The 17,822-nt window shown below is 38.6% G+C and overlaps 1 protein-coding gene across 1 annotated transcript in view; it reads right to left on the reverse strand.

Moving 5' to 3' along the window:
• Positions 1 to 8,292: 8,292 nt before the first annotated feature.
• Positions 8,293 to 17,822, reverse strand: part of HSD17B11 (hydroxysteroid 17-beta dehydrogenase 11) — a 47,724-nt gene continuing 38,194 nt past the window's right edge. Inside the window, exon 7 of the mRNA XM_036895924.2 lies at positions 8,293 to 9,172. Coding sequence (XP_036751819.2) covers positions 9,082 to 9,172 — 91 coding nt within the window. The 3' untranslated portion in view covers positions 8,293 to 9,081. The remainder of the gene's footprint in view (positions 9,173 to 17,822) is intronic.

Here is a 17,822-nt window from a genome sequence, read left to right on the forward strand (position 1 = left end):
AAACACAAAAGGACAAATACTCTATGATTCCATTTATATGACCCAGGAGAGTCAATACACAGATACAGAAAGTGGAATGGTGGTTACCAGGGACAAGGTGGTGGGAGGAAGAATGAGGAGTTACTCTTTAAAGGGTATGGATTTCACTTCGCAGTGATGGAAAAATTCTGGAGATGAATGTTGGTGGTGGTTGTATAACAATGTGAATATACTTAAGCCACTGAACTGTACATTTGTTTATTTTATTGAAATATAGATGATATACAATATTATATTGGTTTCAGATACACAACATAGTGATTTGACAGTTATCCACACTATTAAATGCTTCCTCCAATAAGTGTAGTTACTATCTGTCAACATAGAAAGATATTATAGTATTATTGACTGCATTCTCTCTGCTGTACTTCTGTTCCTATGGATTCTACATTTAAAAATAGTTAAAATGGTAACTTTTAAGTTATGTATATTTTACCACAATAAAAAAAAGTGGTGTGATTTTAGGCAGTCCCTTTTATTCTTTTCTGTGCCTCAGTTTCCTTATCTGGAAAATCAAGATAAAAATAAGTACTTTTGGGTAAAATGTTTTTACCCAACACAGGCCCTCACCACATATCACAAGCTCCACCTCCCCTCACAGACCCAAACACAAGTGGATATAAGGATCAAGTAAGAGGGCATATATATGAAGTGGCTTTGCAAGTTGTAAATGTTGTATAAATCAAATAATAATAGTAATAGTTTAAGTTTTTAAGTACTTTACACTGTGGTGATGTTGGGCTGAGCCAGGCTAGACCTTTTTCAGGTGGAGTAATTAGGGATGCGTGCTGCAGCATTCTAGTCCACCTTAAAATAATGCCTAGCTGATGGACATAGAAGCCACAGGGCATAAATCTGCAAAGAAGTAAAAAGCTAACCTTTTCAAAGAATATTGCTTCTCTCTCACTTACCAACTTTACATTTCCCTGTATGGCCCCGGAAGACAGCTGGTTAGCCAGAGATGGGTAAGATTCCTCAAGGGAGGAACAACCTAAGACAGGCACAGTCGCAGGGGGGCCATCAGGTGAGAAATTGGGGATCAACAGAGGTGAGGCTTAGAACCTCACCCCCCCTGTTTTGAGAGAAATCTTCTGCATCCGTGGATGTTTTGTTGCCCTTGTCTAGCTTGGATTAATACTTAGTCTATAGGCACACACCTGATCATCTACATTCGCCCTCTTACAGCACTAAATTATGTTTTCTACCTTTATCTTGCATCTACCTACCACTTCAGCATTTAATTAAAAAAAAATAAGGGAGAAATGTGGGATTCACATATAAATCAAGTATAAAAATCAAATGAATAATCATATCTGACTTGATTGTTTATAGTTCATGATGTGTGATCAAAACTGAAAGTTTCTGTGATATGACTGCCCTTGCACTGTTCACCATGTAAGAACTTACTCACTGTGTTAAGAACTTGTTTACCATGTAAGAACTGGTTCATTATGCTTCAGAAGATTGGAGACTGTTGAAAATTAGGATTGAGTTTGATTAATGATTATGCATTGAGTTCCCTATACAGAATTTTATTGTTGTTAACAACCATTTGATCAATAAATATGAGAGATGCCCTCTCAAAAAAAAAATAATAATGCCTAGCTGAAAGAGTATCAGTCACCATCAGAGATGGTCACTGGCTAATTTTGGAATATTGTTTGAATACCAAGGAAAACTTGGGTAAAAGGAAGTAGAGCTTGTTGAGCGTAATGGTTTAACTCCTCAAGAATTTCACTGAGGCTGTAGGATACCGATGGCAGCAAACTTGGATTCAAATCCTCAGCTTGACCTCTAGGTAACCATGTTACTTCAGGTACATTTGTTAAACCTCTATGGGCTATACTTACCTCATGTTTAAAATGGGGATAATAATATCTACCACATAGAATTGTTCAAGGCAGTATATGTATCACTCAGCCTGGGAGAGGAGGCTCTTAATAATTTATTATTATTAATCCTTAATAAAGGATTGTGGGGGAATCCTTTTCCCCACAGTAAAATCCTTATTAGCCACGTACTCACTAGCGAAGTTGGGGTTGAAGATGTACTTAAGGTCATTATTAACCCTTTCTTTGTGATTAAAGTGATTGCCCACTCTTTCTAATCCTTGTTTCCATTAAAAAGAGCAGATTTATGTCAAGTGAGAATGGTGGCACGGGGACAGGGGTGGGGAAGAGTATTCTGCTCTATGGTCCAGAGAGGGTTAATTCCTTACCAGTCAGGATTTCTGTACCCCACAAAAGAAAGAGCTACTTGTCATCCAGGTCCTAGCTTAGGATCCAGAGTACCATGATAGCCAGTAACTAAGAGGAGTCTTTCCCCATTTATCCCAAGACAATGCAAACCTCTTTGATTTTAGGGTGCCACTCAGATATAGCCTATTGATGGCTAAGATGAATTTTCCCACCAAACTGTTGAGAAGTGAGTTTAAAGTTAGGATTAACTTCATTCAAATAACAGTTAAAAGTCTTCAGACTTAGCATCACAGCAGTAATTGCCTGATATTCTTAAATTAGAGTAAGCCTTTTTAAAAAATGTACAGACAAGATCCAGAGCCCCTACAGCATTCATTCACGTTCCAGCAGTTAGGGCTCCAGCCTCTAAGGTTTTGGGTTCCTGCTTATTGCTGCTGCATCAAAGCTACTTCAAGTTCTTCAAAAATGCCTACTACACAGAATTGCAGGGGGAATTAAATGACAACCTGTTCCTCAAGCATGTGGTTAACATTTATTTTATTTTTTATTGAAGTATAGTTGATATGCAATCTTTTCTCTCTTTTTTTGTACATCACAGTGGTTCAACAGCCCCTGTGATCAGCTTACATTGTGATTGTGAATTATTGTGCCCTTTTATCCCCCTCCCCCACCCCTTGCCCTTGGTAACCTTAGTCACTTCTCAGTGTCTATGAGTCTAATGCTGTTTTGTTCATTATGTTTTGTTTTGTTTTTATAGTCCACAAATAAGTGAAATCATATGTTATTTGTTTTTCTTTGCCTGGCTTATTTCATTGAGCATAATACGATATAGATCCATCCATGTTGCTGCAAATACAGGATTTCTTTTCTTTTTATGGCTGAATAATATTCCATTGTGTATATATACCACTTCTTCTTTATCCATTCATTTGTTGATGGACACTTAGGTTGCTTCCATATCTTAGCTATTACAAATAGTAAGGCGATAAGCATAGGGATGCATACATCTTTTCAAATCATGGATTTTGTTTTCTTTGGGTAAATTCCCAGGAGTAGAATTACTGGGTCAAATGATATTTCTATATTCAAATTTTTGAGGAAACTCTATACTTCTTTCCACAGTGGTTACACCAATTTACATTCCCATGAACAGTGTAAGTGGGTTCCTATTTCTTTTCATTCTTGCCAGGATTTGTTGTTTCTTGTCTTTTGGATGGTGGCCATTCTAACCAGTGTGAAGTGATATCTCATTGTGGTTTTGATTTGCATTTCCCTGATGATTACTGATGTGAATCATCTTTTCATATGCCTATTGGCCATCTGTATTTCTTCTTTGAAGAAGTGTCTGTTCAGGTCCTCCACACATTTTTTAAATCAGGTTATTTCTTTTTTGGTGTTGAGGCAATGAATTCTTTATGTATTCTGGATGTTGACCCCTTATGAGAAGAGTCATTTATGAATATATTCTCCCATACTATAGGATTCCGTCTGTTCTGCTGATGGTGTCATTTGCTGTACAGAAGCTTTTCAGTTTGATATAGTCCCACTTGTTCATTTTTTACTTTGTTTTCCTTGCCTGAGGAGATGTGTCTAGGAAAATATCGCTCATGCTTATATTCAAGAGATTTTTGTCCATGTTTTCTTCTAGGAGTTTTACGGTCTCATGACTTACATTCACATCTTTGATCCATTTCAAGTTTACTTTGTGTATGGATGTAGACGGTAATCCAGTTTCATACTCTTATATGTAGCTGTCCAGTTTTGCCAACACCAGTTGTTGAAGTGTCTGTCATTTCCCCATTGTATATCCATGGCTTCTATATCATATATTAATTGACCATATTTGTGTGGGTTTATATCTGGGCTCTCCATTTTTTTCCATTGATCTATGGGTCTATTTCTGTGCCAGTACCAAACTGTTTTGAGTACTGTGACTTTGTAGTAGAGCTTGAAGTCAGGTGGCTTTGCTCTTCTTTCTCAGACTTGCTTTGGCTATTCAGGGTCTTTTGTGGTTCCATGTGAGTTTTAGAACTATTTGTTCTAGTTATTGAAGAATGCTGTCAGTATTTTGATGGGGATTGCATTGAATCTATAATTGCTTTGGGAAGGATGGTCATTTAGACAATATTAATTTTTCCTATCCATGAGCACAGGATAGATTTCCATTTATTAGTGTCTTCTTTAATTTCTCTCATGAGTGTCTTGTAGTTTTCAGAATATAGGTTTATCACCTCCTTAGTTAGCTTTATTCTAAGGTATTTTATTCTTTTTGATGCAATTGTAAATGGAGTTGTTTTCCTGATTTCTCTTTCTGCTAGTTCATTGTTAGTATATAGGAATGCAACAAATTTCTGTGTATTCATTTTGTATCCTGCTACTTTGCTGAATTCAGTTATTAGTTCTATCAGTTTTTTGGTGGAGTCTTTAGGGTTTTCTATGTATAATATCATGTCATCTATGAATAGTGACAGTGATTGCTCTATTTCAAGCATAATTGAAAAATACTTTTCTTCTTCCTCCCTCACACTTTATGTATTAGATGTCATAATCTGCATTTTTTGTGTGTTTCTTGACTGATTTTGTGTATAGTTGGTTTTACTACTTTTGTTTAGTTTTAAATGTCATACTTGCTTGGTAAGTAATTGGTCTACTACATTTACTGTGGGTTTATTTTCACTGGTGAAAACTATTTAGACTTAGGAACATTTCCATCTGTGGATGACCCTTTAACATGCAAGTTTAGTGGTTATAAATTCCTTCAGCCTTCACTTATCTGGGAAGTGTTTGATCTCTCCTTTAAATTTGAATGATAATCTTTCTGGGTAGAGGATTCTTGGTTGAAGGACCTTCTGTTTCAGAACATTAAATATTTCATGCCACTCCCTTTTTTCCTGTGAAGTTTCTGTTGAGAAGTCTGCTGATAGCCTAATGGGGTTTCCCTTATAAGTAATCTTTGTTCTTCTCTGCTGCTTTCAATAGTCTCTCCTTATTCTTAATATTTGTCATAATAATTATTATATAGCTTGGTGTGTTCTTCCTGGCATTTCTTTTTTAAGAGGCTCTAGGAGCTTCCATGACCTGAGTGTCTATTTTCTTCCTCAGATTGGGGAAGGAAATTGGTTCCAACAATTATTCCTTCAAGGAGACTATCTCTTTGTCTCTCTCTTCTCCTTTTAGTACTCCGATTATCTGAATATTGTTTCATTTGTAGTTGTCAAAGAGCTATTTTATCATTCTTTCATTCCTAGATATTCTTTTTTCTCTCTGTTCCTCAGCTTTCTTGTTTTCCTGTGGTCTAATTTCCATCTAATTCATTGTCTTCTCTACTTGCATCAATCTATTATTCATTCCCTCTGTTGTATATTTCATTTCAGTCACTGTATTCTTCAGCTCTGAGTGGCTCTCTTTCAGCTCTTGCATGTCTTTGTTGAAGTCCTCCCTGAGATCTTCAATACTTTTCTGCAGATCAGTGAGCATATTTACACCTGTTACTTTAAAATCTTTATCCAGAAAATAGGTGATCTACATTTCACTTAGTCCTCTTTCTGGTGTCTTATCCTGCTTTTTTGTTTGGAACATATTCCTCCTCATTTTGTCAGGGTTTCTGTGTTTCTTTCTATGTATTAGATGGATCTGGTCTGCTTCCTGCTGTAGAGAGTGATGGCTTTATGAATAAATGTCCTTTGTGCCTAGAAGCTCAAGACTCTTTACTCTCCATTGTGTGGTTCTACTTTGCTTTGGAGGCCCAGTTGCTATTGGTGGTCTATGGGCTGGGTGCCTTTCTGTCTGCTGTCAGTGGTCTATCTCAGTCCCACCAGATTGCAATGCACCTCAGTCGGCCCTTTGTGAGCAGAGCAGCAGTGCTTCTGCTAGGATCACTGCTGGCTGGGCCCTGCAGTGACAATGGTGCCATTGGGCTAATGAGGTGTGTGTGGTGGACATGGCACTCTGGGGTGGTTTGCTCTGTGAGTGGCAGGTCCAGCATGGTGCATGGTCATGTGGCAGCCAGTCTCGCTGAGGCAGGGCTCACCTGCATGAAGTCAAACAGCAGTTCTGGTGCATGGCACCAGGCTGGGCCACTCCGGATAAGGAAGGAGCACTTAGAGCTGCCTCCCACAGGTGCTTCCCATGTTGGGCTGAGATAGGGCTGAGAAAGCTGGGAAAGCTTGTATCTGCCTGTCAGACAGCGAAGTCTCTCTCTACCTGCCATGCAGCAAAGGTCTAAACCTGTTGGGGTAAGAAGATGGTGTGTAGGAAAGTACCTCAGGGCTGAGCCTGTAGCAAGGGGAATGGAGTATTTGGGGCTCCTGTGCCTGACCCATCAGGTTGAGGGAGGGCTGGGGAGGTGTCATCTACTTGCCCTTTCTCCTGTGGTGAGAGCTCCATCCAACCCTTGTCCCTCTGGTACCTCTCCCACTGCTGGCAAAGTTTTCAAACTTCTGCCTCTGTTTTGGGTCTCAGTAGGGCCAGTGGAGCATGCTGTTCTCCACAAATGGTTGGAGTTTCAGCCTTCCCAGAGTGTTCCAACTGTCCCTGACGTCAAGCCCTGCTAATCACCAGAACCCAGTGCAATGCGGACTTATGCTGCCAGAGCTGATCTCCAGGGCCAGGTGTGCAGAGTTCCTGAGTGCCTATCCCTTCCCCACTCTGTCCTTCTTCCTCATGCCTGTGAGCTGGGATGGGGGAAGGGCTTGGGTTCCACTCGATTGTGGTTCTGCCATTGTACCTTCTGTGTGGTCTTTTCTTTACTAGGTGCAGGTGGTCTGTACTGAGTCTTCAGATCATTTTTAGGGTTAGTTGTATTTGCTGTAGTTGCTTTCTTGGTGTGTGGGAGGGGCTTTCCGCTTTGTCTTCCTACCCTGCCACCTTTTTTCTGCCTCCAGTAATTGTTAACGTTTAGTAAAATGGACTGATCGCAATTCTGTCAGAAAAATACCCAAGAAAGTAGTACTTATTTCTCATTGTGAAATAATGCCAAAGTTCATCTAAGTATTAATTTTAGACAAGTGTATGAAGAGCCAAAACATGCTGTGGAAAGAGGAAAGTTCTCATTGTACTTGGTACCTCAGTTGTCATACTAAGTTTCACTAAAGGCTTTCTCCTAGCCTACTTCACTGTTTCACCCGGGAAGCTGGAAAATGTATAATGTAATCAAAAGAATAAACAATAACATCTATCTCAAAATGAGTTATAAACTGACAGTAATGGACTCTCCACCTTCTTGTGTCATTCTCTGCTATCAGAACAGGGTGTAGGTGAATCTTTAAACTGTTAAGTCACAGATACTCCAGTAGAGTACTAGTAGAGTATGGCTAATGGATGGAGAAGAATCTATGTTATGCAAATATAATGATGTTTGGAAAGCAGGCATTTTTGATATATATTTAAATCTAGATGTGTATTTACATCAACTAAATGTAGAATATAGTCCATCAGCGATTGTATTTTGCTTTGTATTAGAAGAAGGTAATTGACAGGGAGGAGGGAGAAATTTATTGGAGGAATAATATCTTCTGTGAAATTTTCTTCTATATATAGAATCTATAGTATAACACTCCTTAGATTACTATATGATCCTTATAATCTGCAATGACACTGATGAGATTACTTGTTGACTAAATCAAGAATTTAGGACAGTACCTGATACTTTATCGAATAGATAATAGTTTCTGCTTAGAAACAGGATCAAAATCCTTTACTATGAAGTTTCTTAACCTAAATGTGACTCATTCACTAAATTTCACAAGGGTCAGTGATTGTGATTTATGTTTTCTGAGTATGACTTTCTGATGTAAGGACCAACATTCCTTACCTCATGTATGTATTTAACATAATCTTGAAAATATTCTTTAATAGCAACCCAACAAACCTACTCATTTTTTTTCAATTCATAATTCTGATGTATAGTCTCATCTCACTGAGCCTCACTTATATCTGAGAAATTTCCAAATACTAAAAAAAAAAAAAAAGGACCTTTGATTACATAATCCATTTTCCTTTAATTTGAAGGTTAACTCTTGTTCTGCTCAAGACAAAAAAATGGCAACACCAAAAGTTTAGGTTTGATTCATTTATTATTGTTGCCATTTAGGGGTACATTTTCCCAATTCTCTGCCTCAAATCCCAGTGATACATTTTATACTTGCATTACATATCCGTCTCTAGTTTCCTTGTGCTGAAATGTTTGGACTGGAATGTGAGGTATCTCAGGAAATAGAGTGGTAATGCATAGGATGAAATGGTTGAGCTATATTTCTTATATTACTTGAAATTCATTGTGAAATGCCACAAGATAAAATCCTTTATTATAGAGAGCTTGAAGTTTCTGTTTTTATGTAGAATAGAAAAGGAAACACGTGAATTATAGAAAATTTAAGTGTGATTAAAAATAAAAATATATCTTAAGCATTTATAATACAAATTCTGCAAAGCCTTCAGATGAGCTACAAAATCTTGGAAATTATTGTCAACCTGTTTTTGTTCTTTTTCTCCATTTTCTATAAGATTAGTTCCTAAAATATTTCTCTCTTTGTATTATGTAAAATTAGCTTTAGCTAAAGAACAAATGGCAATAAGTGAAGACTGCCAAGGGCCTCAAAAGGTGCTATTGAAGAAAAAAAGATAACTAGGAAAAGCAAAGTCCAAACACTAAAATTCTGGTTAATATTAGAAGAAATCAATTTAAATCTGGTAAATTAGATTTATTTACTACTTATTATTTAGAGCTAATGTATGGAGAAGAGTCTAAGTTACATTATTCAGAAATAGAGATGTTTTGGAAAATAGGCATTTTTGACTCAGTTACTTGACATCAACTAAATGTAGAATATAGTCCATGTAGGACTTAGTGTTCTTTAGTTTTATATCCAATAACTGCATCAAACCTAACATTGATCTTTTGTTTTAAAATTGTCAGGAAACGCTCAGGAAGGATCCTAAAAGAAAGATACATAAAAACAATTAGGAAATTAATATTACATTTAAAAAATACATGTTTGTCTTAAACAAGATTAAGAACTTTAACTCTGAGTTGATACTATGTGTCTTTCCAATTAAATCCATTTCCTTTTCAAAAGGAAAAGGAAGGCTTAACCTTCTTTAGGGTATGAGTGACAAAGTATTTAGTTTTTGAAATAAATATACTCATATTTTTCAAAAGATCTAAGAGAGTAGGTGTAAAGAACTGAATAGTTGCAAGCTAAAGGCTTTTTAAAAGAGAAACCTGACATTGGAAAGGAAGTGAGAAATGAGCTAATTTTATACTGTATAACCCAAAATATTAATGAAATGTTCCACTAAGAGACCAGGGAAGCAGAATTGCTAAATGAAAATGTAGACAATACCTTGTTTGCATAATGCTGAGCCAGTTATTTAACTTTTGAGTTTAAATTCCTCACATGTAAATGGAAAAATTAACACCTACTCAACACTGTTCTTGTGAAGAACCAATGTATGAATATCAAATGCCTTAAACAGTGATGGGCACATAGTTGGTCTAACTTTTTTCTCTCCACCCTATAGATTATTGAAGAACTTGCCACATTCCAGTGAGTCTGAGAGAAATTAAACGTAATATGTAAGTCAGTGTAATTATACACAGACATCGGCCTAGACAGCATCAAAATAGGGTTTGGGAATTGATTACCAAATGTTCACAGTCAGAGCAAAATCAACGCAATTATAATAATCGTGGTGCTTATAATAAAAGAGTGGTATATAACATTTATTGAGTAGTGTACTGAATACTTTAAACACATTATGAGCATGCCTGTAATTGCCATGTGACAGGTAAAGAAACTGCACTTCAGAAAAGTTAAGTAACTCATACAGTTCATATTGTGAGCAAGTCACACAAACATAGCTTCATCTAACTCCAGAGCACAAGCTTTGAGTCTCAGTGTTTAAGGTCTAGGAAATAGAATTCATTTATTCAATAAACAATTTGGTGCCTCCTATGTATCCATTGAGTCTTCAAAGTCTGGTGGATAAAGTGATGAAAAACAGGCAAAACACCTTCCCTCTCACATTCCATGCAGTCACTGAGTGCTCACTCCTGTGACAAAGTAAGTGTAATGCTAAACACTTCACAGATTCTAACTCAGTTATTCACCAAGGAGATCTCTGAACTTTACTACCTAAACCTCTAAGGTATGTATGTATGTATATGCAACCATAGTTTCAAACAGAAGGGGCTGATGTATATTACTTATGCTCAATCTTTTGAATTGTGATCAGTCTCTAGGTCAGTAATTTCAATATATGATCTTTGAACCAGCTGCTATGGCAGTTCCTATTAAAATACAGATTTCCGGGGTCCACCTCAAGCATCTTATATTAAAATCTCTAGAGGTGAGATACAGGAATCTATTTTTTAAAATGACTTCCCAATTCCTGATAACCCACCATTTTGGACAAGTCTGACTCTATGGACAGGTAGCAAGGGGCTTTTTTTTTTTTTACCTAAGGCACCTCCTTAGCTCATTACTTGATCAGCCTCATTGCTACACAGCTTTCCCAGATAAGAAATGAGCAACACATTATGACGAAGTATTGTTTAAACCAATGATTTCCAATCTGGCTGTACACTACAATCACTGGAGAGCTGTACCTCTGAGAACAGGTCACACTCCAGATCAATTAAATCAGAATCTTGGTGAGTAGGTCTCATGCACTAGCATTTTTGAAACTCCCAGGTGAATTCAACATGCACCAAAGTTGAGAGTTACTGCTCTAAAGAAATGCTTCTCAGTTTTGAATATGCATACAAATCACCTATGGATCTTATGAAAATACAAATTTTGATTCAGGAGATCAGGAGATTCTGTATTTCTAACAAACTCCCAATGACACTGCTGCTGCTGGCCTACAGACCAAATGTGAAGTAGCAAGGCTCAAGGATCTCTGAAATATAAAAGATTATTTAGCAAGTCCTATGCTTCAATGTGATTTAACACAACATAAGAGCTCCATGATTATCTTTTATATACTTTTTAAAATTAATTAATTAATTTTATTTTATTTTTATTTTGGTATCATTAATCTACAATTACATGAAGAACATTATGTTTATTAGGCTCCCCCCTTCACCAAGTCCCCCCCACATACCCCTTCACAGTCACTGTCCATCTGTGTAGTAAGATGCTGTAAAATCACTACTTGTCTTCTCTGTGTTGCACAGCCCTCCCTGCGCCTCCCCCTACACACACACTATACATGCTAATCGTAATGTCCTCTTTCTTTTTCCCCGCCCTTATCCCTCCCTTCCCACCCATCATCCCCACTCCCTTTCCCTTTGGTAACTATTAGTCCATTCTTGGGTTCTATGATTCTGCTGCTGTTTTGTTCCTCCAGTTTTCCTTTGTTCTTATACTCTACATATGAGTGAAATCATTTGGTACTTGTCTTTCTCTGCCTGGCTTATTTCACTGAGCATAATACCCTCTAGCTCCATCCATGTTGTTGCTAATGGTAGGATTTGTTTTCTTCTTATGGCTGAGTAATAATCCATTGTGTATATGTACCACATCTTCTTTATCCATTCATCTACTGATGGACATTTAGGTTACTTCCATTTCTTGGCTATTGTAAATAGTGCAGTGAAAAACATATGGGTGCATCTGTCTTTTTCAAACTGGAGTGCTGCATTCTTAGGGTAAATTCCTAGAAGTGGAATTCCTGGGTCAAATGGTATTTCTATTTTGAGCATTTTGAGGAGCCTCCTTACTGCTTTCCACAATGGTTGAACTAATTTACATTCCCACCAGCAGTGCAGGAGGGTTCCCCTTTCTCCACAACCTCGCCAACATTTGTTGTTGTTTGTCTTTTTGATGATGGTGATCCTTACTGGTGTGAGGTGATATCTCATTGTGGTTTTAATTCGCATTTCTCTGATGATTAGCGATGTGGAGCATCTTTTCATATGCCTGTTGGCCATCTGGATTTCTTCTTTAGAGAACTGTCTATTCAGCTCCTCTGCCCATTTTTTAATTGGATTATTTGCTTTTTGTTTGTTGAGGTGTGTGAGCTCTTTATATATTTTGGATGTCAATCCTTTATCGGATCTGTCATTTATGAATACATTCTCCCATACTGTAGGATACGTTTTTGTTCTATTGATGGTGTCCTTTGCTGTACAGAAGTTTTTTAGCTTGATATAGTCCCACTTGTTCATTTTTGCCTTTGTTTCCCTTGCCTGGGGAGATATGTTCATGAAGAAGTCACTCATGCTTATGTGCATGAGATTTTTGCCTATGTTTTTTTCTAAGAGTTTTATGGTTTCATGACTTACATTCAAGTCTTTGATCCATTTTGAATTTACTTTTGTGTATGGGGTTAGACAGTGATCCAGTTTCATTCTCTTACATGTAGCTGTCCAGTTTTGCCAGCACCATCTGTTGAAGAGACTGTCATTTCCCCATTGTATGTCCATGGCTCCTTTATCATATATTAATTGACCATACATGTTTGGGTTAATGTCTGGAGTCTCTATTCTGTTCCACTGGTCTGTGGCTCTGTTCTTGTGCCAGTACCAAATTGTCTTGATTACTGTGGCTTTGTAGTAGAGCTTGAAGTTGGGGAGCGAGATCCCCCCCCCACTTTATTCTTCCTTCTCAGGATTGCTTTGGCTATTCGGGGTCTTTGGTGATTCCATATGAATTTTTGAACTATTTGTTCCAGTTCATTGAAGAATGCTGTTGGTAACTTGATAGGGATTGCATCAAATCTGTATATTGCTTTGGGCAGGATGGCCATTTTGATGATACTAATTCTTCCTAGCCAAGAGCATGGGATGAATTTCCATTTGTTAGTGAACTCTTTAATTTCTCTTAAGAGTGTCTTGTAGTTTTCTGGGTATAGGTCTTTCACTTCCTTGGTTAGGTTTATTCCTAGGTCTTTTATTCTTTTTGATGCTATAGTGAGTGGAATTGTTTTCCTGATTTCTCTTTCTATTAGTTCATTGTTAGTTTATAGGAAAGCTTCAGATTTCTGTGTGTTAATTTTGTATCCTACAACTTTGCTGAATTCCGTTATTAGTTCTAATAGTTTTGGAGTGGAGTCTTTAGGGTTTTTTATGTACAATATCATGTCATCTGCAAATAGTGACAGTTTGACTTCTTTACCAATCTGGATTCCTTGTATTTCTTTGTTTTGTCTGATTGCCGTGGCTAGGACCTCCAGTACTATGTTGAATAACAGTGGGGAGAGTGGGCATTCCTGTCTTGTTCCCAATCTCAGAGGAAAAGCTTTCAGCCTCTCGCTGTTCAGTATGATGTTAGCTGTGGATTTATCATATATAGCCTTTATTATGTTGAGGTACTTGCCCTCTATGCCCATTTTGTTGAGAGTTTTTATCATGAATGGATGTTGAATTTTGTCGAATGCTTTTTCAGCATCTATGGAGATGATCATGTGGTTTTTGTCCTTCTTTTTGTTGATGTGGTGGATGATGTTGATGGATTTTCAAATGTTGTACCATCCTTGCATCCCTGGGATGAATCCCACTTGGTCATGGTGTATGATCCTCCTGATGTATTTTTGAATTCAATTTGCTAATATTTTGTTGAGTATTTTTGCATCTACGTTCATCAGGGATATTGGTCTGTAATTTTCTTTTTTAGTGGGGTCTTTGCCTGGTTTTGGTATTATGGTGATGTTGGCTTCATAGAATGAGTTTGGGAGTATTCCCTCCTCTTCTATTTTTTGGTAAACTTTAAGGAGAATGGGTATTATGTCTTCCCTGTATGTCTGATAAAATACCGAGGTAAATCCATCTGGCCCGGGGGTTTTGTTCTTGGGTAGTTTTTTGATTACTGATTCAATTTTGTTGCTGGTAATTGGCCTGTTTAGATTTTCTGTTTCTTTCTGGGTCAGTCTTGGAAGTTTGTATTTTTCTAGGAAGTTGTCCATTTCTCCTAGGTTTTCCAGCTTGTTAGCATATAGGTTTTCATAGTATGCTCTAATAATTCTGTGTATTTCTGTGGGGTCCATCATGATATTTCCTTTCTCGTTTCTGATTCTGTTGATGTGTTGACTCTCTTTTTCTCTTAATAAGTCTGGCTAGAGGCTTATCTATTTTGTTTATTTTCTCAAAGAACCAGCTCTTGGTTTCATTGATTTTTTTCTGTTGTTTTATTCTTCTCAATTTTATTTATTTCTTCTCTGATCTTTATTATGTCCCTCCATTGCTGACCTTAGGCCTCATTTGTTCTTCTTTTTCCAATTTCGATAATTGTGACATTGGACTATTCATTTGGGATTGTTCTTCCTTCTTTAAATATGCCTGGATCGCTATATACTTTCGTCTTAAGACTGCTTTCGCTGCATCCCACAGAAGTTGGGGCCTTGTATTGTTGTTGTCATTTGTTTCCATATATTGCTGGATTTCCATTTTAATTTGGTCATTGATCCATTGATTATTTAGGAGCATGTTGTTAAGCCTCCATGTGTTTGTGAGCCTTTTTGCTTTCTTTGTACAATTTATTTCTAGTTTTATACCTTTGTGGTGTGAAAAGTTGGTTGGTAGGATCTCAATATTTTGGAATTTACTGAGGCTCTTTTTGTGGCCTAGTATGTGGTCTATTCTGGAAAATGTTCCATGTGCACTTGAGAAGAATGTGTATCCTGTTGCTTTTGGATGTAGAGTTCTATAGATGTCTATTAGGTCTATCTGTTCTAGTGTGTTGTTCAGTGCCTCTGTGTCCTTACTTATTTTCTGTCTGATGGATCTGTCCTTTGGAGTGAGTGGTGTGTTAAAAGTCTCCCAAAAAGAATGCATTGCATTCTATTTCCTCCTTTAATTCTTTTAGTATTTGTTTCACATATATTAGTGCTCCTGTATTGGGTGCATATATATGTATAAAGGTTATATCCTCTTGTTGGACTGAGCCCTTTACATTATGTAATGTCCTTCTTTATCTCTTGTTACTTTCTTTATTTTGAGGTCTATTTTGTCTGATACTAGTATTGCAACACCTGCTTTTTCCTCTCTGTTGTTTGCATGAAATATCTTTTTCCATCCCTTGACTTTTAATCTGTGCATGTCTTTGGTTTTGAGGTGAGTCTCTTGTAAGCAGCATATTGATGGGTCTTGCTTTTTTATACATTCTGTTACTCTGTGTCTTTTGATTGGTGTATTCAGTCCATTTACATTTAGGGTGATTATTGAAAGATACGTACTTATTGCCATTGCAGGCTTTAGATTCGTGGTTACCAAAGGTTCAAGGTTGGCTTGTTTACTACCTTACTGTCTAACTTAACTCACTTATTGAGCTATTATAAACACAGTCTGATTATTATTTCTCTCCCTTCTTATTCCTCCTCCTCCATTCTTCATATGTTGGGTGTTTTGTTCTGTGCTCTTTTTAGGAGTGCTCCCATGTAGAGCAGTCCCTCTAAGATACCCTGTAGAGGTGGTTTGTAGGAGGCAAATTCCCTCAACTTTTGCTTGTCTGGGAATTGTTTAACCCCTCCTTCATATTTAAATGATAATCACGCTGGATACAGTATCCTTGGTTCTAGGCCCTTCAGATTCATTGTATTAAATATATAATGCCATTCTCTTCTGGCCTGTAAGGTTTCTGTTGAGAAGTCTGATGATAGCCTGATGTGTTTTCCTTTGTAGGTGACCTTTTTCTTCTCTCTGGCTGCCTCTAATACTCTGTCCTTGTCCTTGATCTTTGCCATTTTAATTATTATGTGTCTTGGTGTTGTCCTCTTTGGGTCCTGTCTCTCGGGAGTTCTGTGTGTCTCCATAGTCTTAGCAACTATTTCCTCCCCCAGTTTTGGGAAGTTCTCAGTAACTATTTCTTCAAAGACACTTTCTATCCCTTTTTCTCTCTCTTCTTCTTCTGGTACCCCTATAATGTGGATATTGTTCCTTTTGGGTTGGTCACACAGTTCTCTTAATATTGTTTCATTCCTGGAGATCCTTTTATCTCTCTCTGCATCAGCTTCTATGCATTCCTGTTCACTGGTTTCTATTCCATCAATGGCTTCTTGCATCTTATCCATTCTGCTTATAAATCCTTCCAGAGTTTGTTTCACTTCTGTAATCTCCCTCCGGATGTCTGTAATCTCCCTCCAGACACATCCCTTAGCTCGCACATCCCTTAGCTCTTGCATATTTCTATGCAGCTCTGTCAGCATGTTTATGATTTTTATTTTGAATTCTTTTTCAGGGAGACTGGTTAGGTCTGTATCTGCAGATCTTCTCTCAGGTGTTGTCTGAACTGTCTTGGACTGGACTAAATTTTTTTGCCTTTTCATGGTGATATCAGTGGCTGTAGGCAGGTTGCGGGTGTGTCAGCTGGGAGAAGAAAGTCCTTTCCTGCTTGCTGGTTGCCTTGCCCTTCTCCGCTGCCTGTGTCGGTTACCCGCACTCCTAGTGCAGCCACTGGGTTAATCCCCTAAGCTGCTGTGGGCGGGTCTCTGTCAGAGCAGTGCGCAGCCCTGCAGGGAGTAGCAGGTGTGCCAGGTGTGCTCCTCTGTGATAGTGGCGCCCCTGCTGGGCAGCTGTGTACCAGCAGCAGCCTTTGGGTCTGGCTCGGGTGGCTGTGCATTGGGCTGGGATTCCAGTCGGTTACTGGGAGCGCGCCTGCTCCCTCTGGATCCACTGCAGGTGCACGTGGGGCTCTCCCACTTGGGCCTCTACTGGGCTCCTCTCGCTCCACTGCTGCCGGTGCACGCGAGATGCGCCCGGGCTGTTTGGTTGTTGCCGCTGCGGGCTCGCACAAGCCTCTCCTGGTACCCTCTGGGGCCATTGGCATATGCGATCTGCTCCTAGTCCCTTCTGGTGCCGCCGCCCCCGGCACGCACTGCCACTCTCCCACTACTGGGTCGGTGTGTCAGGGTCTGCACCGGTTGGAGGAATGACTGGAAGGCTGCTTAGTGCCATGAGGGGCTTCAGAGATGTGCTGCCTCCCCAGGGTTTAGGGTGCCTAAGGTTCCCCGGGATTCCCAGCTCCTGGCTAAGTGTGCGGGGACGACTTCATCCAGCTATGGGGTCCCTGTCTCTTTAAGACTTGCAGAAAGCACTTGCTTTTCTTTTGTCTCAGGGGTGCCAGTTGCGGGGACCTGCCCACAGGTTTTGCTTTTCTGTTTCTCTAATATCCAGCCCCCCATGCACTTTGTGTCTGTGCTCTGGGTGCGGATTTCTAGAGCTGGTTGTTTAGCAGTCCTGGCCTTTCACTCCCTCCCTGTTCCAACTCCTTTCTTCCCGCCGGGTTCTGGGGTGGGGGAGCGTCCGGGTCCCGCCTGGCCGCAGCTTGTATCTTACCCCCTTCATGTGATGTTGAGTTCTCACAGATGTAGATGTATCCTGGCTGTTGTACTGCATCCACTAGTGTCTCTTTTAGGAATAGTTGTATTTATTGTATTTTCATAAATATATATGTTTTGGGGAGGAGATTTCCTCTGAACTACTCACACCACCATCTTCCCGTGATCCCTTATCTTTTATATACTTTAATAAATACCTAAGAATGTAACTTTAGTCTGCAATATCACTGTCCTATGACTCCATTATGTAATAAAGCTTAAAAACTATCATTCTTCATGTTCATTCATTCAAAAGACAAGACTTCCAGT

The sequence above is a fragment of the Manis pentadactyla genome, chromosome 5, assembly GCF_030020395.1.
Source record: "Manis pentadactyla isolate mManPen7 chromosome 5, mManPen7.hap1, whole genome shotgun sequence".
Lineage (NCBI taxonomy): Eukaryota > Metazoa > Chordata > Mammalia > Pholidota > Manidae > Manis > Manis pentadactyla.